The 27316-nt window shown below is 43.9% G+C and overlaps 1 protein-coding gene across 13 annotated transcripts in view; it reads left to right on the top strand.

Moving 5' to 3' along the window:
• The first annotated feature begins 6129 nt into the window (after positions 1–6129).
• FBXL4 (F-box and leucine rich repeat protein 4) overlaps positions 6130–27316 on the top strand; it is a 59020-nt gene continuing 37833 nt past the window's right edge. Inside the window, exons 1-5 of one of the 13 annotated variants that reach the window (XM_061623405.1) lie at positions 6781–7001; positions 7318–7481; positions 9507–9577; positions 14995–15129; positions 22521–23120. In XM_061623405.1, coding sequence (XP_061479389.1) covers positions 22630–23120 — 491 coding nt within the window. In that variant the 5' untranslated portion in view covers positions 6781–7001; positions 7318–7481; positions 9507–9577; positions 14995–15129; positions 22521–22629. Of the gene's footprint in view, positions 6275–6780; positions 7002–7022; positions 7291–7317; positions 7482–8087; positions 8276–9506; positions 9578–11005; positions 11114–14994; positions 15130–22520; positions 23121–27316 lie in introns of those variants that run through there. The other 12 variants (XM_061623403.1, XM_061623402.1, XM_061623400.1 and 9 more) reach the window with 12 other exon arrangements.

The raw sequence follows: 27316 nt of genomic DNA, 5'->3' as shown, positions 1-27316 counted from the left end.
TGACTATGATAGAGAATATGGAAGACAGAATTAAAATAGAAGACTCAGAATACCTTGTGCAGATAGCAAGCTGGTATCTCATCAGTATAGCAGACTAGATCCTTTAAAAACAGCTGGCTCTTAAAGGAAAAAAGATAAAGAGCACATCCACTCATGTGGGTGAAGTCACTTACTGAAAGCAAGTGGTTTCTGAATTCTAAAAGGTATATGATGCTGATTTCATTGAGAGTAGCTACTTCTTAAAGGTAGACACAAACATCCATATGGGCGGCACTAACTGAAGTGGAGTGAAGAGGACAATAAAAAGGGAAGAACAAGAGCCCTATTCCAAAAGATTAGAGAAATGAAAGGGAAATTTAAACCAAGAGTAGGGATGTTGAATAATCAATAAGGAAACCCACTGACTGACTGAGATGAAATAAAAGGAAGATGGAAACAATACACTGAAGAACTCTATAAAAGAGATGCCAGGATGTCAGATTCACTCATGGAGGAACCGTATGATGAAGGACCAGAAATTTTAGAATGCGAGGTGAAAGCTGCTCTTGAAATACTTGGAAGAAACAACTCAACAGGAAGAGATGGCATACCAATAGGATTGCTACAAGCTACTGAGACTGAATCTGTCCAAATTTTGACAAAAATTTGTCAACAAATATGGAAAACCAAAGGATGGCCCGCAGAGTGGAAGCGTTCAATATACATCCCAATTCCAAAGAAAGGGGATCCCAGGAAATGCAGTAATTGTATTGCCTTAATATCTCATGCAAGTAAAGTAATGCTCAAGATTCTACAATAAAGGCTTTTACCATATATGGAGAAATGCCAGACATCCAAGCTGGATTTAGAAAGGGAAGAGGCACCAGAGATCATATCGCAAACATATGTTGGATAATGGAACAGACCAAGGGATTTCAGAAGAAAATCACCCTGTGCTTTATAGATTACAGCAAAGCAGGTGTTGAAGCTCTTGTCGTGCTGTGGAACAATGAGGTGTGTTGGGCTGTTGACACAGTTGCCCGACTGCCCTCTCCGGCATTGTGGAGCCCAGTTTGCACCTTAGTACACCAGTGAGAGCTAAGGGCAATGAAACAGGCTGGACAACAGCTAGAGCACAAGTGGTGAAAGACGTGCTGTGAGGCTGATCGTACATGACTAAAACATCATAATCGTGCCTACTGCATGGCAGTGAGGGCAGCAAAGAAGGTCCACTTCTCTGCCACCATTGCATTCTCAAGTAGCCGTCCAGTGGAACTTTTCTGTATTATCAAGGGGCTGTTGACATCCAGGAAATGGAGTTTTAAACCCTTCAAAGGCCCTTCACAAGGCACTTTGAGGATAAAGTTGCTCACCTCCGTAGCAATCTTGATGCCCCATCCACATCTAGTATAGTCCCTAGTGAGGTTTCTGGTGCAAAGTCTGCAGCAACTTCTTGGGATTGGTTTCAGTTTATGCGGCCTGATGACGTGGACATGCTTGCGATGATGCAGCCAGCAATGTGTCCTCTCCATCCTTGCCATTTGGGGCTTATTAAAGCTTGCTGAGGGAGTTTGACTGAGTGGATCCAGGGTGTGGTGATCCGACAGCTCTTGAAAAAGCCCACCCTAGACCCATTGGTTTGTGACAACCACTGCCCAGTCATAAATACCGCCTTTTTAGGGAAGGTGAGTCAGAGGGTTGTGGTGCCGCAATTGCAAGTACTCTTGGATGAAACAGATTATCCTGACCCATTCCAATCTGGGTTCAGGCCTGGTTATGGGACTGAATCACTGTCAACCAAAAGGAGAGGGTTCCTATTGCAACAACAAAATACACAAAAAAGTCACTACTCAAATTTGCAAAGGAAAATGAAAAGCACTCTGGCATGCAGCTGAAATGAAAACTAGCAAAACAATAAAAACAAGCACAATGACTGTAAATAGTGGAATAGATAAATATATTAAGAGGCCCAAAACATGGGACCTGAAACAACATGTAACAATGCAAAATGCTGCCACAGTGAATATACTGTAGTAACATGAAAAAATATACAAGACAGTTATTCCGGATTGTTAAACTATTTCAATGCTTCTTCAGACATTCATACTACTCAAATTTCAGCAGCCAGCCTTGAGTCTCCCACAAATACCTCCACTGAAGAGAATGCAATGTATATAAGTTGCCAATACTGCAGCTCAACCACTATCTTCTTTTGGAGGTGATATGCCCTCATGTGAAAAAAATAGCCACTTCTAATCGGGAGGCTCCCGATTTTTTCAGTAGCCCGGGGCTGCTCCCGGATCCATCTTTGTTACTAGAGGCCCGGGTGACCTCAGTGGCTAGGAGTGCCCTTTACCAGCTTCAGCTGATAAGACAGCTATGGCTGCTTCTGGACAGGGATAGCCTGACCACTGTTGTCCATACACTGGCAACCGCCAAGCTGGATTACTGTAATGCACTCTATGTGGGGCTGCCCTTGAGGTTGGTCTGGAAGCTGCAGCTGATGCAGAGGTATGACTGCTCACTGGGGCAAAGTATCGCCAACATGTTACCCAACTGCTGAAAGAATTGCACTGGCTGCACATTAGCTACAGGGCTAAGTTCAAGGTTCTGGTTTTGGTGTAGAAAGCCCTATACAGCTTGGAACTAGGATACCTTAAAGATCATCTTACTCCTTATATACCTAGTCGATCACTATACTCTGCAGGTGAGGGCCTCCTACAGATACCATCTTATCAGCAGGTCCGTTCCGCACAACATAGGAACTGGACCTTTAGTACAATGGCACCTACCTTTGGAATTCCTTTCCCTTAAATATTAGACAGGTGCAGTCTCTGTTAGCTTTTTGGCGCCTACTGAAGACATGCATCTGTGTTTGAATTCCTTTTTAAGATGTTTTTAAAGCTTTTGTAAAATATTTTTTAAAGATGTTTTGTTCTAATATATTTTAATATTTGTTTTTATGATGTTTTATAGTGTTTTTGTTTGCTACCCTGGCCTACTGGGACGAAGGGTGGGATACAAATGTAACAAATAATACTAATAATATTGATTACATAGTGTTTTTGTGCATGAAGAATACCTCCCCCATACTCTAGAACTCAAGCAGTCCCAGCAGCTGCCAAAGGTGCTGCTGAAACACAAACCTTTCCTAAAATAACTTTTGACATAACAGCCACAGGCAGCTATTTATCTTATGATGATTTCCTACAGTACTTATTTAACTACCACATGGGAAGTTGGTTGTCTGCAGCTTTTGATCACATGGTGTTTTTTCACAATACTGAGTGGCAGGAAATGTTGGAAAGAGAAGCATGATAAAATTCTTATTATTACATCGCCAATTGTTGACTGCCTCCCTATGTGTTGAATGTATGGTAAGGAGCCATGGGGCAAATGATCAGTGCTCAGAAATAGGTTACAAGTTACCCTGGTTAAACACAGGGGTGGAAAACCTTTTTCAGCACAAGGGCAAGATTCCCTTCTGGGCAGCCTTTCAGGAGCCAGATCATAGTGGTGGGCAGGTTCAAAGGTAAAAGTGGGTGGATCAATAAATATGAAATGTACCTTTGTACAGTAAGCTAGCATCCATACCCACTCATACAGCACTTTCTATCTTCCATCCAGGCAAGCAAGAGCCATTGTCAGAGTTCAAGGACACAATCAAGCCAGGCAAAAACACTCAAGAGATTGCAAAGCAGGGCTACTGAGGGGTGTGACTGATGGAGAGGGGGTGTGGTGTGGCGAGAGTCCTCAGGGACAAATACAGGGGCTTAGGGGGGCGCATTTGGCCCCCAGGCCCCATCTTCGGATCTAACATGGCCAAGGGAGCCTGGCCTTAGCTACAAGTCCATTACCAATGGTGGGAGAAGGGCTGAAGACAATAATGTATTTATGGGCATAGAGCTTAAGACGGGGAAGCCCTGGGCCATGTGGGATGCAATGGTATTGCACAGAGGACATCCTTTTGCTTTGGTTCATGATTTGTCCTGGCCCAAACCACATTTTGGGATGGGCACCCAAAGTTACTCATTTATTTTGCTACAAATTCACATCTTCCTGAACTCCAAAGTAAAGTTTATAAGTCATTAACCCAAATGGAGACAATAGTCAAGAAATCAGAAGAAGGCTAGGACTGGGGATGGCAGCTATGAGAGAACTAGAAAAGGTCCTCAAATGCAAAGATTTATCACTGAACACTAAAGTCAGGATCATTCAGACCATGGTACTCCCGATCTCTATGTATGGATGTGAAAGCTGGACAGTGAAAAAAGGGGATAAGAGAAAAATCAACTCATTTGAAATGTGGTGTTGGAGGAGAGCTTTGCGCATACCATGGACTGCGAAAAAGTCAAAGAATTGGGTGTTAGAACAAATTAAACCAGAACTGTCACTAGAAACTAAAATGATGAAACTGAGATTATCATACTTGGGACACATAATGAGAAGACATGATTCACTAGAAAGGACAATAATGCTGGAAAAAGAGAAGGGAGTAGAAAAAGAGGAAGACCAAACAAGAGATGGATTGATTCCATAAAGGAAGCCACAGGCCTGAACTTACAAGATCTGAACAGGGTGGTTCATAACAGACGCTACTGGAGGTCACTGATTCATAGGGTCGCCATAAGTCGTAATCGACTTGAAGGCACATAACAAGAACCCTAAAATAAACACTGGAATACCCTACATCATCTATCTTCATGAGAGGAGAACAATAAATAACTTGGGATGCTCACCCGAAATGTGTTTTGGGCTACCACAAATCCTACACGTCTACAGTAGAGCATCCTCTATGAAATACCTTTGGATCCTGCCCAACCCAGAACTTCTTGGAGGGCATGGCATGTTCAAATGCATCTATGCACACCACAAATAGCCAAAATATATAGAAAAGTAAGTAAATGGGGGGTGCCCCCCAAATTGTGCTCCGGGCTGCCACATATCATACACGCATGCATACAGGAGAGTGTCTTCTCCCAGGTGCCACTAGATTCTGTCCAGCCTAGAGTTTCCTGAAGGAGCAAGGCTCAGTCAAGTGCAACTATGTACAGTAGCCAAAATATGTAGGAAAAAAATAAGTAATTGGAGGTGCCCATAGAAATATGCCTTGGGTCACAACAAATCATGCTCCACACATTTGGAGAATGTTCTCTATGATATGGCGCAGAGCTTCATCCAGATGAACAAATGATGGACAAGAGCATCTACGCATAGGTTCGAAAGTCAAAGTATGTAGAATACACACACACACACACTACTGGGAGTGCCCACACAAAGATATGCTTTGGGCCATCACATACACCCACGCATCCAGGAGTGTTATGCATGAAATTTTATTTTAATTATTTTTTATTTTCCAAAATGCAAGCTTATATTGAATACACTGGATTTCAAAGCACATTTTTGACAAGATGAACAATAGTAAGAACCCCTTAACACTCCCCCCACTGAAAGTTTCAGGTAACCAATACAGAGCAATTGTTTGCTTGTCTGAATTTGTCACTTGTCTGAGCCCACAAGAGCCTCCCTTCACAAGCTCCACTTGAGTCTTCGGGTCCCTCCCTTCTCTCTTTACTACCTGTTCTCAATGCACTTCGTCTTTTTCTACCTTTTCCCTCAAAGTGAGGCTGCAATTCTATACTAACCCCACCCACTTGGAGGTAAGTCCCACTGAACTGAGTAGGCCTTATTTCTGAGCAGACATGACTAGAATTGTACTATAAGCCAGAACATACAAACTCCCCCCGTCCCCCGTCTTGTGCCTTTCCCCCGTTTCCTAAACCTAGTTGCCTGGGACTAAGTCCCATTGACCTGAGTGGGACTTATTGCATTGAGAGTTCTCAAATACTGTACTTCAGATACCTAGTCTCTTTCTCACCCATCCACACTTTCTGGTTCCCTCTCTCCTTCTGCAGTGACTCGTCTGAGTCCACAAGAGCAGGCTCTTATCCCCCCCCCTTTCTCTTTCGCTGTCTCTCTTCATTAACTCTCTCACCTCCTCAGCACCTTCCCTCAAGTTCAACTCTGAAGTTTCATTATGCTGGCCTTTCCTTTCTCGCTGTGCTCAACTTCCCTGTTCTGGCTCTGAGGCTGCCACTTGATCTCATTTCCGGTTAGTAGCAGCAGCTGCTACAACCGAGATTGGCAGAGGCTTGTCCGTTCCTGTTGAGAAACTTGCACACATCAAAGCCACATGGAGAGAATGCTGGGGCAGATCAACAGCTGAGAAGAATACCCTTTAAAAGGCTTAAAGGTTTCAGGCAACTGCTTTCTCACGAGTAGCTGTACCCAGGTACAAGACAACATGCGAATTGCTCTTCATTTTACCCCTCTCCTTTCTACACGGCGTGGGACCGCAATATCTTGTGGAACGCCTCTCCCGCTATGAACCGACCCAGTCACTTCGCTCAGCGTCTAAGGCCCTCCTCCGGGTACCAACCCATCGGGAAGCCCGGAGGACAGTTACTCGATCTAGGGCCTTTTCTGTAGCGGCCCCGGAATTGTGGAACAGCCTCCCCGAAGAAGTACGCCTGGCGCCGACGCTTCTATCTTTTCGGTGCCAGGTTAAGACCTGGCTATGCTCCCAGGCATTTTAATGTGTTTAATGTTACAATTTTAAATCTCTTTGTTTCAGTTTATTTATTGTGATATTTTGTATTTCTGTATTTTTAATCTTTTGTACACCGCCCAGAGAGCTATTCGCTATCGGCGGTTTAAAAATGAAATGAAATAAATAAATAAATAATACAGCCGTCACGTCCTTCCTACCACTGTCGTACCACCTTCAAGTCCCGCCTCCTTCCCGCCGCGACCTCACGCAGCCGGGTTGATCGCACCTTCTTCCTGGCGGCAGCTCCGCCTTTTTACAAGGCCGGGGAAGGGGGGCGTTAACCATTTCGTCTTTTGCCGTGTAGGGTTTTTGGTTTTTTAAAAAAGCACGCGAATCTCTTAGAGACTCTTCTGCTGTGACATTTAGGCTTCCGCTGTTTGGAACGGTAGCGCGGTGGCTTGAGTGGGTGGTAATGTCGTCTTGACCGGAGAGGAAGGGGGGGAGATGGGGGGGAGAAGAGCGCGAGAGGAGCAACCGCCACTCGCAGGACGTTGGCTGCGGGCTGTAAGAACGCGTGCGTCGCGTGCGTGTGTGTGCGCGCGCGCGCCGTTGTTAGCCCGCTGCCGGTTGGTAAACAGACGCTGCCCCATCCCCCATCCCCAACGGTTCTTGGGCGTCATCTGGTGCTGTTATTGACGTCTCTCTGTGGGCAGGCTGCTCAGGGCAGAGCGCAGCGTCGTGAGGCCTGACGGTAATAGGTGTGTTCATCCCACTTTCCCCTGTAGGCCAATACTTGACATCGCCTGTAGAGTGTTCATCTGGCAGTCTCTGAAGGCAGGGCCGGTTCCTGGTTGTTGGAGTTCCTCTGGGCAATGTGCCTTTGGTAGATCCCTGTCCTCGTCTCTCCAGCGGGCCCGATCCTCCCTACTACACCACCTAAAGAGAAAGGGTGAGTGAGTGGGCCACACGCTCTCACTCTGGATGACGGCTCTGCTTCTTATAGGAGCAGCTCTCTCTGCTTATGTGCCACCAGCTTTGCACACAGTGTAAAGCCTTGTGCCAAGTCCTTTAGCATGTGGGCAGTATTCCTTGTTAGTCAGCAACAGGGCCTATTTTCCTCTAAATGTTGGAGGATATACTATCAGCATGGACAGTTTGGTCTGTTTTGAGTCAGGTTGCCCTATATTCTTTAAGCCTTCCATGGTTGTGCCATTGCTGATATCAGCATTATTCACAGCTGGGTATGAATTAATACTCTGGGATGAGCGGTCAAATGTAGTGGGATGCCTGCCCTTGGGACACAGAGCCTAAGATCACACAAAATGTGAATTTAACAATAAGCTACAGTGGCATTGCAGTACAACAGCATGAAGTGTAATTGAGGAAATAGTTGTAGCTGAATCACTGCTTAATATCATTAGAAATCAGGTATTTGTATTATACAGTGCTGGAGAGAATATATTAATATTAATATGTGTATATTTTGGAAATTTCTCTGTTAGTTTTACTAATATAATTTGAGTGAACATAAAGCTTTTCTGATCTTGATCCCAAGATAAGTCAAGATAATCCATTTACTGAAATGCCTAGACTCCAGTCATGCAGAGTCCACCAGGCCTCCAAAATTAAACACTTTGGGTTCAGCTTCCTTAAAGTTTATTTTGAAAATAAAAGCATTTGCAAGTGTCCCAATCATCTGAAGGTGTCAGGCATTAACTATCTGGACGGTAAGCATTAAACCAGGTGAGCAGCCTTTTTTCTCCCTGTTGAGGGCTGCATGCTGGCTGAAGCCAACAGTTGGTGTGGCCACACACTCTTGCCATAGGTCTGAACTGGTAGCTTGTATGGGGCTTTTGAAATTAGATGGAGGAGTGTTGGGCCACAAGTTGTCCACCTTTGCATTAGAAGGACAAGAAAAGCCAATGGATGGTAGCATTATTCATTTACAAAAGTATTTATACACCCCTTGCTTGGAAAACAGGATGGTATACAATAATATAAAACTTTGAAAGCACTACAGAACCACCATTAAAATGACTGGCTACTCAATAAAATTTTAAACTGAATATACCTGTTGGCATAAAAAAGTTTTCAAGACATGCCTGAAAGTAAAAAACAAGATTGCCTGCCAAATTTCTTCTGGAAGAATTTCCCCAGGGTGGGACTGGTAACACTAAATGCCTAGTTTTTAGTTGAGGTCTGCTGGGCCTCTAACACAGGGCATAACTAACAATGCTCCACTGTATGATCTTAGTGATCAAACAGGGGTATAAGGGCTCAGGCGGTCCTTAATATATCCTGGACCTGAGTTGTTCAGAGCTTTGTGCATCAACATAAGAACGTTTTTGCAAATTTAAGTGTTTTTCCCTTACCTGTTTTTATGGTGTTTCATTTCTTGCCTTAAGTGTGAAAGAGCTGTTCATTTCCACAGTGGATAGGATCTTATCTAATTAATAATTATTAGTGATTTTTATCACATGGATCAAGCTACCTTGTGATTTGATTTTAATAAGGCCTAACCTTGGATCTTCATAATTTAAAATTGCATGTACTATTTGATTTTGCTTATTGGAGTTTATTTCTGTATGTACTTCAAACAGTAGTGAGGTGTAAATGAGCAATACCTGTTAGTCACTTTAGAGGCTTTGACATTTCCTTTTAAAGTGGCCTTCTAGCAAAACATTATTTATACCCCACCTTTCTTTTCATGATAGAAACCCAAGGTGGCTTACATATAGTTCCCAGGCAGGCACTGACCAGACCTCACCCTGCTTAGCTTCAGCAGGGTGCTCGTTAATGTGCCTTCAGACCATAGCCTGGGACCAACAATATTGCAAAACATATTGCAGACCAGGGTGCTATTTACATTTGATACCTCAAACAGTAAATCCTGCAAGTTACTTAAACTATGAGAATTTAGTCTGAAACTTATGATGATGGAGTGGACTGTTGACGCTGATTGATCTCTGTTCAGGTTCAGAACATAGTGCCAGCATACCAGTTGCTGGAGATCATGTTCATGTCTGGATTGTGGACCTTCTATAGGTATGTTGCTTGTCCACTGAAAACAGAAAGCATCCTGAACTACATAGGCCTTTGGTTTGTTTCAGCAGGGCTCATCTTCATGTTCTTAAACCTGAGCAGATAAATCTAGACAATTATGCAGTCTCTTCATTTTTTCTTATGGGGAAAAAAGACTACATGGAAAGGAAGAGTTGTCAAAACAAAAGCTTTCCATTTCCTTTTCTACTTTGATTAATAATCTTAGAGTTATACAGTACTGTTGAAATGATGAAGGAAGCTATTGCCAACTTCTTGGCTTTGTCTTCAAAGAAAAATAAATAGTTTGCCTTTAAAATGGAGGGATCATTTAGTTCTGTGTAGTGCATGTTCTAGTAAATGACTTGTTACACAAACACTGCATCTTTAAAGAACTGTTCCATAATCCCTGTTGCAGATTCAACAGGTTATAAGCACTTCTCTGTGCCATTGAAGATAAACCGCTAAGAGCAGAGACAAGAAGATTCATTTGGGGCAACTTTGCTCATAACTTTGAAAAGATGTATATTTGTCAAAGTGATTCTGGAGTTAGTAAGGCACTTTGAACCTTTGTATTCTTTTTATTAAAATACAGGTTCATTTCCCCCCTTATGTTAATTGGGCACGTATAGTGTGTGAATATTGCCGCATGGCTGCTTAGAGTAGTGACTATGTTTTTCAAATGGATAATGTTGTTCAATATTTCTGTGCAATGCCAAAGCCATTTTTATTTATGTATTAACTTGTTTTATTTTGTAGTGCAAATTTTTAACTAAATAGATGTATTAAATATTTAATTTATAAAATGTATTTTAAATACTTTTTTATGCGTTTTGATTTACTGAGTGTGAATCATTTGGGTGTCAGTTTGAATCTTTGGACAACTTGATCTATTTGTTCACTATGGGCACCATTCTTCATTTGTCATCTATGGTGATGGAGCACCATTAATTAGAAAAAGGCAGGCATTCCATGTAATGCAACAAAATTCAACAGTGTTTTTAATGATGGCAGACTATCTAAAAAAAAAGTAAAGAAAAAAATAATAGGCCAGATGCCTCTAGTGTGAGGAGTTAATTACAGAATCCATTCTATAAAAATGTTCCTGGTAATGTGTGTCTGTTGGAATTGCTTTTTAAGGTTTTTTTAAAGCTTTTTAAAAAATATGTTTTGTTTTAATATATTTTGAAGTCTGTTTTTAAGATGTTTTGGAGTGTTTTTAGTGTTTTAAATGTCCTAGGCTCCTTCTGAGAGGAAGGGCAGGATAGAAAACTAATAAATAAAATATTTTGCATGATTTCAGATGCAAGATATTGACATCATGCCTTTTCGTCAGCCTTGTTTATTTTAAAATGACTTCTAAAAATGATGTTATATGTTTTAGTAAAGCATGCTTTCCTTAATAGTGAACCTAGAAGACAGAAATTTATAGCAGTCATTGCAGACCCAAATAGTATCAGACAGTCTTTTACTTTTACTACTACTACTACTACTACTACTACTACTAATTTTATTGATCACCCTTCATCGGTAGATCCCAAGGTGGGTCACAGCTATATAATATACATTATTAAAAGCAGTTTAAAACAAATTTAAGGTTATTTAATATCACTAAATATGTTTATAAACTTTTATTATACAGCCACGAGAGTGGTTGTATGCTATAGCCTGAGGGGATTTTTCACATTCCGCAATGTTAAATTGAAAATACCCCCCATGCCATTCTGATGCTTCCCATAAGCTCTTTTCAAAACAAAACCTTACAAAACTTATAGTCCTGAACTCAGAAATGCTTGCTTAACAACTCTCTCAATTTTCATGGCGATCAAAGTCTAGAGAGAGAGAGAGAAAAAAACCAGACCCCTTTTGGACTTTTTTCTCTGAGTTCTCATAATCCATTGAAATTCATTAAAAATCAGCCATGTTCACAGAGGACCTGTAATCCTGTTACTGACTTTACACCATACTCTGACCTTCATCTTCTGCAGTTTAAAAGTTAAAAAAATGCCTGGCTGATTTTTAATTAATTTATTACATTTTGGCTGGAACCCTATGATAAGCCCAGGCATGATCAGTAAGAACCAACTGTTAGAGTTCTAAAAGCTGGACTCACAGCTGCTTGGCTTGCCTAATCAGGGGGCCACACCCACACCAGACTTTGATTTTACTTGAGACAGTCATGGTTTCCTTCAGAGAATCCTGGGAAGTGTAGTTTGTGAAGGGTGTTGAGAGGAGACTCATGTTCCACTGAGAGAGCTTCAGTGGCCAGACTGCTTTAACAGCCAGCCACTCTGATTGAAGTCTGTGAGGGAAACAGGGTGTCGCCTAGCAACTCTCAGCACCCTTCACTAACTACACTTCCCAGGATTCTTTGAGAGAAGCCATGACTGTCCAAAGTGAAATAAAGGCCTGGTGTGGATGTGGCCAGGGACAGCTTTGGTTTAAATTTGGGTGGGAGGCTACATGTGCCTGCTGTATAATAAAAAGGTGTGGGAAACGCTGAAAAGCAATGATACTGTTCACAGTTTTTCCTTTTGGAAAGGAAAGGGGCTTCCCCTCTGCCCAGTGCCCACCCAATCTCCTTCCCTCCCTGCCCCTCTCCCAGGTCAGTGTTGGACTACGGCCTAGGAGACCAGGGCTTGAATCCCCACACAGCCATGAAGCACACTGGGTGACCTTTGGCCAGTCATGGCCTCTCATCCTCAGTGGAAGGCAATGGTAAAACTACCTCTGAATACAATTTACCATGAAAACCCTATTCATAGGGTCAACACAAGTCGGGATTGACTTGAAGGCAGTCCATTTCCATTTTCAAACATGATTGCACAGAAATAAATTCTATTGAACTTCAAAAGTATGCAAGTGATCAAACCCACCCTCCCTTCTCCTTCCTCCTATTCCCCCCTCTTGCCCCTTCCCTCCCTCTTCCTTTGCCCCTCCCTACCCATCCCCTTCCAATCCCCCCTTCCTCCTCCTCCCCCCACTCCCCTTCCTCCTCCCCATGGTCAGTTTTACCTATCTTAAGCATGATTGCAAGGAAGTAAATGCCATTGAACTCTATAAGCATGCAAATGATCAAACCTGCCCTCCCCTCCCACTTCCTTTGTCCCCCTCGAATATGCTCCTTCCCCCTTCTCCTCCTCCTCCCCCTATCCTAACCATGATTGCATAGGAGTAAATCCCATTGAACTCAATAAGCATGCAAATGATCAGACCTGCTTTTCCCCTCCTTCCCCTCTCCCTCCCCTCTCTTCCTTCTTTCTCCTCCCCTGCTCACTCCAGCCCTCTCTCCCTCTCCCCCTGGTCACTTTTACTATCCTAAGCGTTATTGCATGGGAGTAAATCGCACGTAATTCAATAAACATGCAAATGATCAAACCTGTCCTTCTCCTTCCCTCCCCCTCCTGCCTGCTCCCATCCCAGTCCTCCCCTCTGCATGTCCTCCTCTCCTCCTCCCCTCCCCATCCCCTGTGGTCAGTCTCACCTATCCTAAGCATGATTGCAGGAGAGTAAATGGAGTGGATCAGTCCACTCTCAGCAAACTTGCACAGGATCCCATTTCTTACCTTCCGGATTAAAAAGCAGGGAAATTCACTAATAGGCAAAAAACCTTGCGGTTTAAGGACATACCTATAGCCCACAGATATTTCTATCAAACTTTAAAAAGCGGGGAAATAGGGCAGCTATAGTGAATGCACCAGGGGAGCAGGAGACCTGACCTCCTCTCAGATATTGGACTGCCCCACAAATTTTGTCAAAATGCAAACACAATTTGGGTTGGTCTTTCACAGTCCAATCCACTTGCTGTGTAGCGTGGAAGAATTTGGTAACGTGCCTCTGAGCATATGGTGAGTGGTGGCAACACCTGAAACCTGCCCAAATAATAGAAAGAAGACATGTGCTGTGCTGATCTTGTTTTAGCAGGGACGAAGCAACATTATTAAAACAGTTGATAGAGTTGAGATGGTCACTTTAAATATGTCTGATTTACTTTGCAATTTTAGTGAGGTTTCCTATAGGAAATCATTTTCTTTTGTTTCTGTTTCTGTGAAGATGTGAAGTACAGCAACACTTTGCAAAATTTACACTAAAAAAATTCCAAACATAATTGTGGAATTATTTCTTTATTACATTTGTATACCGCCCCATAGCTGAAGCTCTCTGGGCAGTTTACAAGAAATAATGGCACTGATGTCTGCAGAATAGTCTCCAGTGGACCTCAGGAGTGTCTCGATTTGCACAAGATAAAACAGTGGGAGGTGAAATATATTCTAGCAAAATTCTAGGTGTGCTCTATGTTTTTAATTGACCACGCCCACCTTGCCTTAAATAGTGGTTTAAACATAGCAGGCTCAAAACATGCATCCTCTTTTTTCCAACGGCTGGAGTCATTGCTGAAGTAGCAACATATTGTAATCAGTCTGATTTTACATCAAACTGCAGTATCAAATTCAACAGTTAATGCACCCAAAACAGAAATAGAACACAAAAGGCTGTCTTCACCATCATATGACAATGACCAATAAAAAGGCTTTGAAATTAATAAAAATAAATTTGACACAGATTTCTAGGATGAATAATGAGGGAAATAAAATTTTCTAGTTTAGATTCTCTGTAGAAACATTACTAACACAGGAAAGAAGCAAAGTAAGAAGAACACCAACAAACATACAAAAATATAATAATTCTCTATTTTTGGAGATGACAGGTGTTGCCACCACTCACCATATGCTCATTGAATGAAAGAAGAGTTTGCAGAGCATGTTAACTAATTCTGTTAGTGGGTGTATTTGGTGGGCTACATTGTTCTTACCACTAGAGATGCATCTATCAAGTTTTACTGCAACATAATGAATTGGAAGATGTTTTACTGCTTGTTTTACTCCTAGCCAATATAGCTTGACACTTGTGTTCATGCTGGTCTTATTTATAAAGAATTTTGTGAATGTGGAAGGTGAAATGACTGTGTCCCACAGGTGACAGGTTTGTAAAGACAGCAGTTTAGATCAAGACTAAGGCTGTAATTCTGTGCACTCTTACTTGGGAGTCTTTCATTTGGCCTCAGTTACTTCTGCCTAGGATAGAGTTTTAAGTTTGTTTTACGTGGGTCTTGTTGAAATCAATGGGATTTCAGTTACTCATGACTAACCTTTCACGCTTAATGTCAGTGGGATCCAAGAGTGACTTTGAAAGCAATCCTACACGTATTTATTTGGAAGAAAGTCCCATTGAGTTCATTGGGGCTTACTGGTAGCTGAGTGAGTAGCAGTAAGCCCCACTAAACTCAATGGCACCTGATGAATTCACGCTCAGTTGATCCAAAATATATAAAACAGTGATAATAACCTTACTTGAATTTATATTCCACAGTCATTCAAAAAGCATTGTTTTGTTGCTGGACTATCATTTCTTTTCTCCCTCAGGGGATGTCCTTAATGGAGTACTATTTCTGACACCTGAAGTCTAAAGTCTGACCTTGCCAGATGGATATATGGAAGACAATGAAGATTTAGTGGAGTCAGATTATTCTTTTAGAGTCAACTTGTTGTTCTGCTAGGGTGAGTGCTCTGGACTGTTGGTAGTTAACCATGGGTACTGTGGGGAGGAGAGAGACAGTGGTAGAAGCCTGTCTTTGTATAGACTAGTTTTGTTAGAAATTTGCTCAGAGTTACAATGCTTTCGCCACCACTTTACTGATTTCTGCTACAAGACACTTAGCAAAGAGGCTTATGCAGAATAGACTTGCTTGTTTTAAATCAGGAAAGTATGGATAATAGCTACTTCTGGATACAAATAGGGTGCTCTGGAGAAAAAGAGTAAGGGGTTCCTGTATCTTTTACTAGAAGGGAAGATGGAATTTCAGCAGATGTAGCTTGTCACAAAGCTTGATAGTAATTACTGCAATAATTATGGCATTTTCCATATGAGTCTGGCCCTCACTGCGGGTTATAGCTCCACCTATCGTGCGAAGGCAAGAATGTCTTTGAAGTCAAGACTAGGGGCGTCAGGCCCCTCCCACTCTCCAGTTCATTCTTGCCTTCCTACGAACAAGATTGAGATTTCAATAGCATAGCATTTAGCTAAGTCTTTGGTGTTTGTGTTTTTGTCTGACAGGCTGTGAAGGTTTTGTTGTTTGTGTGTATCCAAGTGCTTCCCTTCCCTCTGTCTTGTATTTAACACTGTTTGTGTGAAATTCCTGGGGAATTCCCTTGGGGGGGGCTTCTCCTTTGCCCGGGCCATTTCTTTCCCTGGCTTTTAGCCTTAGATCTTAGAGAGACTGCGGCTGCGGTTCTCTCTATTTTTAGCGGGAGCTTGCGGCTGCAGCTCTCTGCTTTACCCCTCATTTGTTTTAGTGCCTTCAGGAGTCACTTTTCCCCTACGAGGCCGTTTGTTTCACTGCCTTCCCGAGCTCTGCTGCGGCTTTTTGCCTCCTCGCGGACGTCCCTTTAAATTCACTCCGGGAGCTTGCGGCTGCGACTCTTGCCTGGGAGATTTTTCAAGCCCCGGCTGTCGCCCCCAGACTTGTGGCTTTAAGTTCTCGCCGCAATAGTCTCTGTAGTCGGTGGCGGCGGCTTCCTCTACCGCTCCTTAGCTGCTACGGTGCCTCATTAACGAGCCGCGATTTCGCCTTTCAGCCACCGGCTATCGCAAGCTCATGAGACTGTGCTAGACAGTTTTTCTGTCAGTTTCGTTGTCGCCCCTCAGTGTCCGCCATTACTCCTCCGCCATTTTGAGTGTTACTTTTCCCGCTCCGTTACGGGCGCCATTTTGTTTGTCCCGTTCTTTTCCCGCCCTTTTTGTTTAGACTTTCCTGCACTACATAAAGGGGGATTTTTTACCTTGAGAAAGCTTTTCTTGTATGTGAGTTATAGATAGGACTACTTAGCCCTACAAGAGTTCCTCTGTCACCTGGCTTCTACTACTGCCTATTGCAACAACTGACTCTCAGCAGCTATTGAACGTCAATGGCTCCATCAAGGCTGTGACTGTGCTCCAACCTATTTGAACTGCAAAGAGGAGGAATCACTCGTGGCTGTGCAGGCGGCTCATACGGCAGCACGCTTTTTGAACTGGACATTCTGCCCCCTTGTGGCCGTGTCACAGCCAGTTGCTACTGTACTAAACACAACTTAGTTGAACTGTACATTCTGCCCCCTCTGTGGCCGTGTACCAAGCCTGAAATATAGTCTGCATTATTCTGACGCTATTACCATCGTACATTCTGCCCCCTCTGTGGCCGTGTACCTAGCCTGAAGTATAGTCTGCATTATTTTGACGCTGTTACCATCGTACATTCTGCCCCCTCTGTGGCCGTGTACCTAGCCATCTGCCAGTGCATTCTACCCCCTCTGTGGTCGTGTACTGTGCCTGTTCGGGTCTCTACATTCTGCCCCCGCTGTGGCCGTGTACTGCACCCATAGTAAATATAAGATGGCGGAACAGCCAGACATGTCTCACACAGCCAAGCCACAACCATCTAAGGCAACTAAGACTAAGCATACCAAAGCACTGGCTAAGACTAAACATCTTTCCAGCCACAGCAAACCCAAGCGTCCACGCTATGCTTCTGTTCCGACCCACACCACAGCAGTCCAGGAACAGCTGACGGATATATTTCATCCCCCCGCTGCTTCTTCTGATGAGGAGGACTTTCCTGGCTTTCCTACTCAGCCACCGCTTAGCCAGCCTCCTCCCGCATTGCCGCCCAGGGCTTATCCTCCGTCACAGGCCACTGAGCCACCTTCTCAGGCACAACCATCTGCCTCAACGGGGCTGCAACTGTCCCATGAGTTCCTTTCGCAACTTCAGGGCATGCTATCATATTTCACTCAAATGCAGTCACCACCACAAGTCCCCACCGTACCTCAACGCACGGTGGATCAACGTGTGTGTCATGAGGCAAATCCTTCCTGCTCCCCAAATCCTTTTGACGTAGCTAGAGGCAGATGTATTGATGAAGTTTCGTATGGGGAGGAGTCAACCTTTGCTGATCACCCTGAAGGAGACGACTGGAGTGACTATTCGGAACATGAAGAGCATACATCATATCGCTTGTTCAATGCCTCCGAGTATCAGCCTCTAGCGCGCAGGGTAGTTAACATTCTTGGTCTCCAAGCTGCGCCTCCAACAACTTCCGCTCCAGCTACTAAAGCGGCCAGGGTCCTCAAATCCCCTGCGCCAACCGAGCACTACATCCCGGTGCCGGATCCCATTGCCAAACTGGCCACCGAAGAATGGTCTCATCCATTCCAAACTCGCCGCTTCAAGAACCTGGCTGACAAACTGTACTCCCTAGCTCCTGACTTTGCCACCAAGCTAGCCGTCCCCAGCATAGACGACCCAATCGCTAGCCTAGTTTCACGATCTCTTTTGCCTAGAAAAGGAGAATCCCAACTAAAGGATGCTACTGAACGAAGATTAGACTTCGCTCTCCGCAAAAATCATGAGGCCACTGCCTTCTCCATGCGTGCCTCCGCATCAGCTTCCGTCTTCTCCAGAGCAGCAATGATGTGGCTGGACGATCTTCTAGAGGACCCTAACCCTGATCCTGTCTCTCTCAGAAGGTCACTGATAAAGTTGCGCAAGACAGCGGCGTTTGTAGCTGATGCCACTTTGGATGCCACTCAACTGGGGGCACGAGCCATGACGGCTCAGATAGTTGCTTGACGGACCCTCTGGCTTCGCCACTGGCAAGCTGACTCTACGGCCAGAGTGAATCTCTCCAGGGCATTTTACTCTGGATCTTTGCTCTTCGGCAAGGAAGCTCTAAAGGCAGTGCTGGTTGATCCCAAAGACGCTCACAAACCGGTTTTGGCCACTGTCAAAAACACCGATCATAGGCCTTTCAGGCGATTTCCCCCCTTCCGCGCTAATCAGCCCTTTCGAGGAACGCGGTCAGGAGGACGAGGCTGCGACTTCCGATCCTATGACTCCAATTCCTTCAGGGGAACCTGGAACCAACGTTTCCAGGGCAGAGGTCAGTACCAAGGGCGCAGAGGTACCTCATCGTCCTCATATAGGGGAGGGTCTCGCCAGCGCAAACAGTTCTAATGCACTTCCTGTTGGCGGCAGACTACTTATGTTTGGAGACCAGTGGCTCCGTCTGACTAAGGTCGCCTGGATCAGGGACCTTTTTTTGTTCTGGCTATGCAATAGAGTTTTGGGCGACTCCACCAGACAAATTCCATCTGTCCCCTTGTCCCAGGGCGCCAGCCAGGCACAGCATCATGCAAACAGCCATACATCACCTCTTGGACATAGCAGCGATAGAGCCAGTCCCTACAACAGAGAGGTCAGAAGGGGTATACTCCCTCCTATTTGCTGTGCCCAAACGAGATTTGTCATGGAGGGCGGTATTGGACCTCAAGTTCGTCAACCGTTTTGTAACATACCGCAGGTTCAAAATGGAATCCCTCCACTCCATTACTGAAAGCCTGCAAGAAGGAGACTTCCTGGTTTCTATCGACCTAAAGGAAGCGTATCTCCATGTGCCCATTTGCATAGCCCACAGAAAGTTCCTTCGGTTTGCTTTTGGCCCCCAGCATTTTCAATATAGAGTGATGCCATTCGGCCTCTCCTCTGCTCCGCGAGTGTTTACCAAAGTACTTCTCACCTTAGTGGCTTACCTCCGGATTCAAGGGGTCCATCTCTACCCATATCTGGACGATATTTTAATACGGGCGAGCTCTGAGGAGCTGGCTCATCGTCATTTAACGCTCACCCTCAATGTTTTACAGGCCTACGGCTGGCTTGTCAGCTTTGACAAAAGCCATCTTCAACCGACCCAATGCCTACTACATCTAGGGGCGATGTTGGACACCCTGCAGGCGATGGTGTTTCTATCTCCAGATCGCATAAATGCCATCATAAACATCGCGGGCTCCTTGATGCAACAAACAACCACAGACGTCATGCTTCTAGCCAGGGCGCTCGGAATGTTCATCTCTACCATCCATATTGTGCCATGGGCTCGAGCCCACTCTCGCCACCTTCAGTGGGCTTTGTTGCCTTTTCAACAGGACATTGCCAACTCCAATCATCGCACAGTTCCTCTGAGCCCCACACTGCGTCTTTCATTCCGCTGGTGGACGAGGGTCCAACATCTTTCCAGAGGCACTCCATTCAGAGAACCTCGCAGGACTGTTGTCACCACGGATGCCAGTCTCATCGGCTGGGGAGCACACTGCAACTCCCAGTACGTTCAGGGAGCTTGGTCCACAGCAGAGCAGACTCAGAACATCAATTGGCTGGAGCTCAAGGCGGTCCACTTAGCTCTAATTCATTTTCAGTCTCTGTTCCCTTTGGACCATGTCCTCATCCGAACGGACAACACGTGTGTAAAATCACATTTGAACAGACGGGGGCACCAGGTCCCGTCCTCTGCAGGACCTAGCTTCCCTTATCTTCGTCTGGGCAGAACAACATCTACAATCCCTAAAAGCAGAGCATCTCAGAGGGATTTGGAATGTGACAGCAGACTGGCTCAGCAAACAACAGGTCATTCCGGGAGAATGGAAACTGCATGCGACCATATTCCAGCGTCTCCAGCGTCGGTTCGGCCTCTTCTCGATCAACCTGTTCGCTTCCAGTCGCAATTACCAGCTTCCCAGGTACTTTGCCCGATACCTGGACACAGCAGCGGAAGCAGTGGATGCTCTGTCCATACCGTGGCCAGACGGTCTTTTGTACGCCTTCCCTCCGATACCGCTGTTAGCCAAAACGCTGCGGAAGGCGCGGTGCGAGAGGGCACAGTTGGTTCTGATAGCACCATATTGGCCACGCCGACCGTGGTTCTCGGATCTTCTTGCAGTGTCAGTGATGGATCCTTGGACACTTCCAGTCAGGCCAGATCTTCTATCCCAGGGTCCAGTATGGCATCAGGATCCCACTTGGCTCAACCTAACAGCGTGGCGTTTGAACGGGGACATTTGAGGTCGGCGGGCCTGTCTGACGCTGTTATTGATATTATCTTAGCCTCGAGACGACCATCTACCACCCGTATTTATCAACATACTTGGGTGGCCTTCTCCAGGTGGTGCCAGTCGCACCACTGCGATCCATCCCAGGCCACTCTGCATCAGGTGCTACAATATCTCCATAGCGGCTTTATGATGGGACTCAGACCCAACGCTCTATGTCGACATGCGTCCACTCTGTCGTCCATTCTCTCAGTGTCCTCCACTGGTGCCCCTATTTCCTCACATCCGTTCATTAAACGCTTCCTCAGAGGCATTGCTTTACGTTCACCAGCCGTAGTTCACTGTTTTCCCTCATGGAGTCTGTCCAAGGTCCTCCAAGCTTTACAACGCCCTCCGTTTGAACCCATTAGGACTGTGCCTCTACGTCTACTGTCCTTCAAGGTCTTGTTCCTGATCGCCATCACTTCTGCCAGACGGGTTTCGGAACTGGGCGCATTGTCTTCTGCCCGCCATCTCTGTGTCTTTCACAAGGACTCTGTTGTGCTGAAAACTGATCCTTCCTTCCGTCCCAAGGTCAATTCAGTTTTGCATTGCAATCAGGACATTGTACTCCCTTCATTTTGCCCAAACCCCACTCATCCTCTAGAGAAGGCTTGGCATTCGTTGGATGTTCGGAGGGCTCTCAAGACCTACCTGTCTAGGACCCAGGAGATTCGACGAACGGAGTCTCTGTTTGTATCCTTTCATCCAAGGTCTATGGGGCATAAAGTAACCAATTCTACCTTATCCAGTTGGTTAAGGGCATGTATTACTTTAGCATATGAGTCCCTTAAGCTACCAGTTCCAGTTAGTATAACAGCTCATTCTACTAGGTCAGCTGCCACATTGGCTGCTTTTGCTACTAATGCTCCTGTTGCTGATATTTGCAGGGCTGCTGTTTGGTCTACCCCACACTTGTTTATAAGGCATTATAAAATAGATTGTTATGCCTCTGCCGATGCCTCTTTTGGCAGACGAGTGTTGCAACAGGTTCTTAATGACGATTAGCATGTGGGTGGTCCCTCCCTATTATGGGCTGCTTTGGTACATCCCGCAGTGAGGGCTGGACTCATATGGAAAATGGACCATTGGTCTCACCTGAAGGGTGATTTTCATATGAGTACGGCCCTCACGACCCTCCCAGTTGGAGGATGTACAGATATTTTACTAAGCTGTTATATATTACTGTTACACTATTGTATTTAAAGTTACTAGTGAAGTCAAGACTTCTAGTTCTGTTATATCGCTGTTAGAGTCATGTTATTATGCATGCTATTTTCCTGCTGGCAGGCCTGTTGGCCCTGTTCTTGTATTTTTAGATTTTTCTCTATAGACTCGCTGCGAATGAACTGGAGAGTGGGAGGGGCCTGACACCCCTAGTCTTGACTTCAAAGACATTCTTGCCTTCGCACGATAGGTGGAGCTATAACCCGCAGTGAGGGCCATACTCATATGAAAATCACCCTTCAGGTGAGACCAATGGTCCATTTTTGTAAGTTTGAGAATTCTATGTACTCTTTCAGCCCATTTGATCAATGTAGCCCATTGTCATTTTGACCCACAGTGGTCTGCTAGTCCATATTTGGAATGATGTGTGGAGTACTGTACAGCATAGCTATATAATAGTGCATATTAGGTGATCCTGCCTTTTTTTAGTAGCTTATGTTCAGCAGCCATTCCTGGATGTCTTTTCTTGCATAAAATGTCAGTGTTCTTCTGAGTAGATGTTTCAAGATTATCATTCTGAAATTAATTGAATGCTTTTTCACTATTACTGCTGTGAAGTTGTGAAAACTAAGATTTCAAAGTTTGCTTTTAAGGCAGTATGCCATTTTGTTAGACACTAGTAGTTTGATTAAATTTTTATTAGCTTGCTTTTCACATGTAATTATCGCAGTAGCAACTTAAAGTTGGCCAATGATAGCCAGTAAAAGCAATTTTATTTATTGAGTTGTTTTTGGTATTGACTGTGCTTTGTTTTTGTTATGTAGGTGCCCGGTATTTTTTTAAGCATCTCACAAAGAGGTAATGCATGTCTCTTAAAGATACCTGACCTTTAGCAACTTTTTAATACCTATCTGGACTTCACCAGCATTTCCCATGTTAACAGTTCTGAGCATGTTTTACTACATTCGCCTTCAGCAACAAGCCAGGACAGCTTCAAGGGGAGAACTTATGAACAATCGGAGAGCTGTTGAATCAAACAGAACTTTACCTATTGATGTTGAAGTAGTCCAATATGCCAAAGAAGTGTTGGATTTCAGTTCCCATTATGGTAGTGAAAACAGCATGTCATATACCATGTGGAATTTGGCTGGAATTCCTAATGTATACCCTAGCTCTGGTGACTTTACACAGACTGCTGTATTTCGAACTTATGGAACATGGTGGGAAATGTGTCCCAGCGCACAATCACCATTTAAAAGGACACCACCGAGTTTCCATAGCCATGATTATGTAGAACTTGCTTTTGATGAACCAGTTTATCCTACAGCAATACACGTTTTGGAAACATATCACCCTGGTGCCGTCGTTAGGATTTTGGCATGTTCTGCAAGTCCTTATTCCCAAACTCTGCCTACTGAAGTAAGGTAATTCACCTTATTTTCCTTTTCTTGGTATGGGATGTCAAAATAGTTAAATTAGAATGTCATCTTTTTAAAAAGAAAAGTGGGTAGTTTTTAAAAATATTTCCTGTCTTTTATGACTGAGAGATAGTTACAGAAGCATAGAAACTATGGTTCAATCAGAGGCTGACAATTCCGTTATGTATTATAATCACAGCACTGGTAAGAGTTATGATACAGTCTTTGATACTCAGTCACTTCAAGCAATTATCTTACAACTAAATATAAAAAATTATTTATACATATGTATATAGTCTTTGCATAATCAACTATGCCATTTTTTAATAACTTCTGGGTTGAAAAATCAGGTTCCTGGTTATTAAGTCAGTTTCTCTTCCTGGGAGAAAGGGCAGGATATAAATCAAATAAATAAACAAATAAACGATTTGTTTGCCTCTTTGCAGAATAATGTTAAAGGGGAGGGAAACTATCCCCAGAAGCTTGAAATATTTTCCCAACCTTGTAGATTTTTCATGGGCTTTGCAACCTTCCCAAAGGTATTTAGTGATCCTGAGTTTACTTGACATGATTTTACAGTGCCCAGACTCTATCTTGAGGAAATAGATTTGGATTGTGTTTTACCCCCATCCAAATGCAACTGGTAACTTTAAGGTGGTTTTTAAAAAGTGGTTAAAGGTGGTTAAAAAAAGTAGGACATTTGAGCTAAAACCTAATAGGTACACAACCATGGCATTAAAATAATTTACTGGAATATCAGTATTGCATTTTGCATGTTAAAAGTTACTAATCCAAATGACACCAATATTGAAAAAAAGCTTTCCTCATGTTAGGATCTATCACACTCCAGTGGGTGCCCTCGGGGCCTAGGGTCCCAGTTCTACAGATGTAAGCCTCTTACTAGCACTTACTACCACATACAGGCTTTCTGGTACAGCACATAAAAACTAACCAAATTCAAACACAGAGAATCTATAAGTCCAAACGCAGTCCAGAAGCAAGGTCAAGAAACAATCCATAGTCAGTACCACAGAGTATTCCACAAGGTGCACCATCCAAAACAAGAGCAAAGAGCCAGAGCCCTGCATTGTTTCTAGTAACTAGAAGACTCACGAGGAAGACCTTATATACTCTGGCCTCCAAGAGCACACCTTGACCACACCTGCTGGCAGTGAAGGAGTATTAGGAATTGCTTACTTACAAGAAGATACCTTACTCATGAGTAGATAAACTTTGAATCCATAGACAACTACTGTGCCATCACTCTTTGGTCTGGACCCAAAGCTGGCACTCTCGAGGACTCCTCTTTTCCACCAGTTCTTCCTCAGTTATCAACCAAGAGAGCTCTTCAAAGGGATCCTTAGCATTGGATTCAGGGAGCCCTGTTTGCTCGTTAAGGTCCTTGACCTGCTGGGTGTCTTCTTTGTCCTCTGAGGACTCAGTGTCCAGCACCATGTCAGGGCTAGGCATGACAGAAGACAGATGGAATCTTTAAAGTGCCATAGCTCAAAGTGTACTAGGGCAAATGTAGAGGCCTGCAGTTAATACTGGACATTTCTAGCTAATGCTTTTCTGATGACAATCCTAGGAAATACCTTTGCCTGAGGTCTTGGAGAACTGGTGAAAATCAGAATGTTGTTGTTGTTAAGTGCCTTCAAGTCGATTATGACTTATGGCGACCCTATGAATCGGCGACATCCAATAGCATCTGTCATGAACCACCCTGTTCAGATCTTGTAAGTTCAGGTCTGTGGCTTCCTTTATGGAATCAATCCATCTCTTGTTTGGCCTTCCTCTCTTTCTACTCCCTTCTGTTTTCCCCAGCACTATTGTCTTTTCTAGTGAATCATGTCTTCTCATTATGTGTCCCAAGTATGATAACCTCAGTTTCACCATTTTGGCTTCTAATTGTAGTTCTGGTTTAATTTGTTCTAACACTCAATTATTTGTCTTTTTCGCAGTCCATGGTATGCTCAAGGCTCTCCTCCAACACCACATTTCAAAGGAGTTGATTTTTCTTTTATCCCCTTTTTTCACTGTCCAACGTTCACATCCATACATACAGATTGAGAATACCGTGGTCTGAATGATCCTGATTTTAGTATTCAGTGATACATCTTTGCATTTGAGGACCTTTTCTAGTTCTCTCATAGCTGCCCTCCCAAGTCCTAGCCTTCTTCTGATTTCTTGACTGTTGTCTTCATTTTGGTTAATGACTGTGCCAAGGTATTGATCCTTGACAAGTTCAGTGTCCTCATTGTCAACTTTACATAAATTTTCTGTTGTCATTACTTTAGTCTTCTTGATGTTCAGCTGTAGTCCTGCTTTTGCGCTTTCCTCTTTAACTTTCATCAGCATTCATTTCAAATCATTACTGGTTTCTACTAGTAGTATGCTGTCGTCTGCATATCTTAAATTATTGATATTTCTCCCTCCAATTTTCACACCACCTTCATGTTGGTCCAATCCTGTTTTCCGTATGATATGTTCTGCATATAGATTAAACAAATAGGGTGATAAAATACACCCCTGTCTCACACACTTTCTGATGGGGAACCAATCAATTTCTCTATATTCTGTCCTTACAGTAGCCTCTTGTCCATAGTATAGGTTGCGCATCAGGACGATCAGATGCTGTGGCACCCCCATTTCTTTTAAAGCATTCCATAGTTTTTCATGATCTACACAATCAAACACTTTGCTGTAATCTATAAAGCACAGGGTGATTTCCTTCTGAAATTCCTTGGTCCGTTCCATTATCCAACGTATGTTTGCGATATGATCTCTGGTACCTCTTCAATTTCTAAATCCAGCTTGGACATCTGGCATTTCTCACTCCATATATGGTAAAAGCCTTGTTGTAGAATCTTGAGCATTACAGTAGGGCCCCACTCATACGGCGGGTTACGTTCCAGACCCCTGCCTAAAAGCAGGACTCATTCAATAGAATGGTGCCCGAAGCCCAAAAAATGCCGTAAAAGCAGAACAACCTCCGTATGTGTGGGGCCTTACTCTAATTGGAAGTTGCTGTATTAGCAGAATGCTGAAAAGTGGGTCCCTACTGTACTTTACTTGCATGGGATATTAAGGCAATAGTTTGAATTACTGCATTCCCTGGGATCCCCTTCCTTTGAATTGGGATGTATATTGAACTCTTCCAGTCTGTGGGCCATTGTTTAGTTTTCCATATTTCTTGACTAATTATTGTCAGAATGTTGGAGCAACTGAATCTTGGTGGGCCAGTAGTTTTATGTGTCAGGTTACTTTACATATGTTCATTATTGTCATAATCATCTAATTAATTGAGGCTTCAATCAAAGTTCATTTTATTTAATTATTTATTTTATATCCTGTCCATCTTCCAAAAGGAGCCCAGGGTGGCAAACAAAAACACTAAAAACCTTTAAAAACATCTAAAAAAGTAATTCCAACACAGTCACAGCCTGGGAGAAGGTCTCTACTTTAAAGGCTTGTTGAAAAATGAAGGTCTTCCATAGGTGCCAAAAAGAAAACAGAGATGGTGCCTGTCTAAAATTTAAGAGGAGGGAATTCCATAGGGTAGATGCCACAACACTAAAGGTCCGCGTCCTGTGTTGTGCATAATGGACCTCTTGATAAGGTGGTATCTGCAGGAGGCCTTCACCTGCAGAGCACAGTGATCGACAGTCTTTCAGGTAGCCTAGTCCAAAGCTGCATAGGGCTTGTACACCAAAACCAGAACCTTTAACCTGGCCTGGTAACTAACGGTCAGCTAGTGCAGTTTTCAGCAGTGCGTTGCCCCAGTGAGCAGTCGCACTGCCACATTTTGCACCAGCTGCAGCTTCCATACCAACTTCTAGGGCAGGCCCACATAGGTTGCATTACCGGAATCCAACCTGGAGATTACCAGGCTATCCCAGTCCAGAAACAGACGCAGCTGTCTTACTAGACAAAGCTGATAAAGGCACTCCTAGCCACTGAGGTCACCTGGGCCTCTTGCGACAAAGATGGATCTAGGAGCACCCACAAACGACAAACCTGCTCTTTCAGATGAAGTACAACCCCATCGAAAGCAGGCAATTGACCAGTTATCTGAACTCAGGAACCACCAGTCCATAGCCTCCATCTTGCTAGGATGCAGACTCAGTTTATTGGCCCTCATCCAGACCACCACCAAGTCCAGGCACTGGTCCAGGGCTTGGACAGCCTCTCCCAATTCAGAT

Source organism: Rhineura floridana, chromosome 4, assembly GCF_030035675.1.
Source record: "Rhineura floridana isolate rRhiFlo1 chromosome 4, rRhiFlo1.hap2, whole genome shotgun sequence".
NCBI lineage: Eukaryota > Metazoa > Chordata > Lepidosauria > Squamata > Rhineuridae > Rhineura > Rhineura floridana.
The sequence above is the reverse complement of the archived record's forward strand: the minus strand, read 5'-3'. Positions and strand labels throughout refer to the sequence as shown.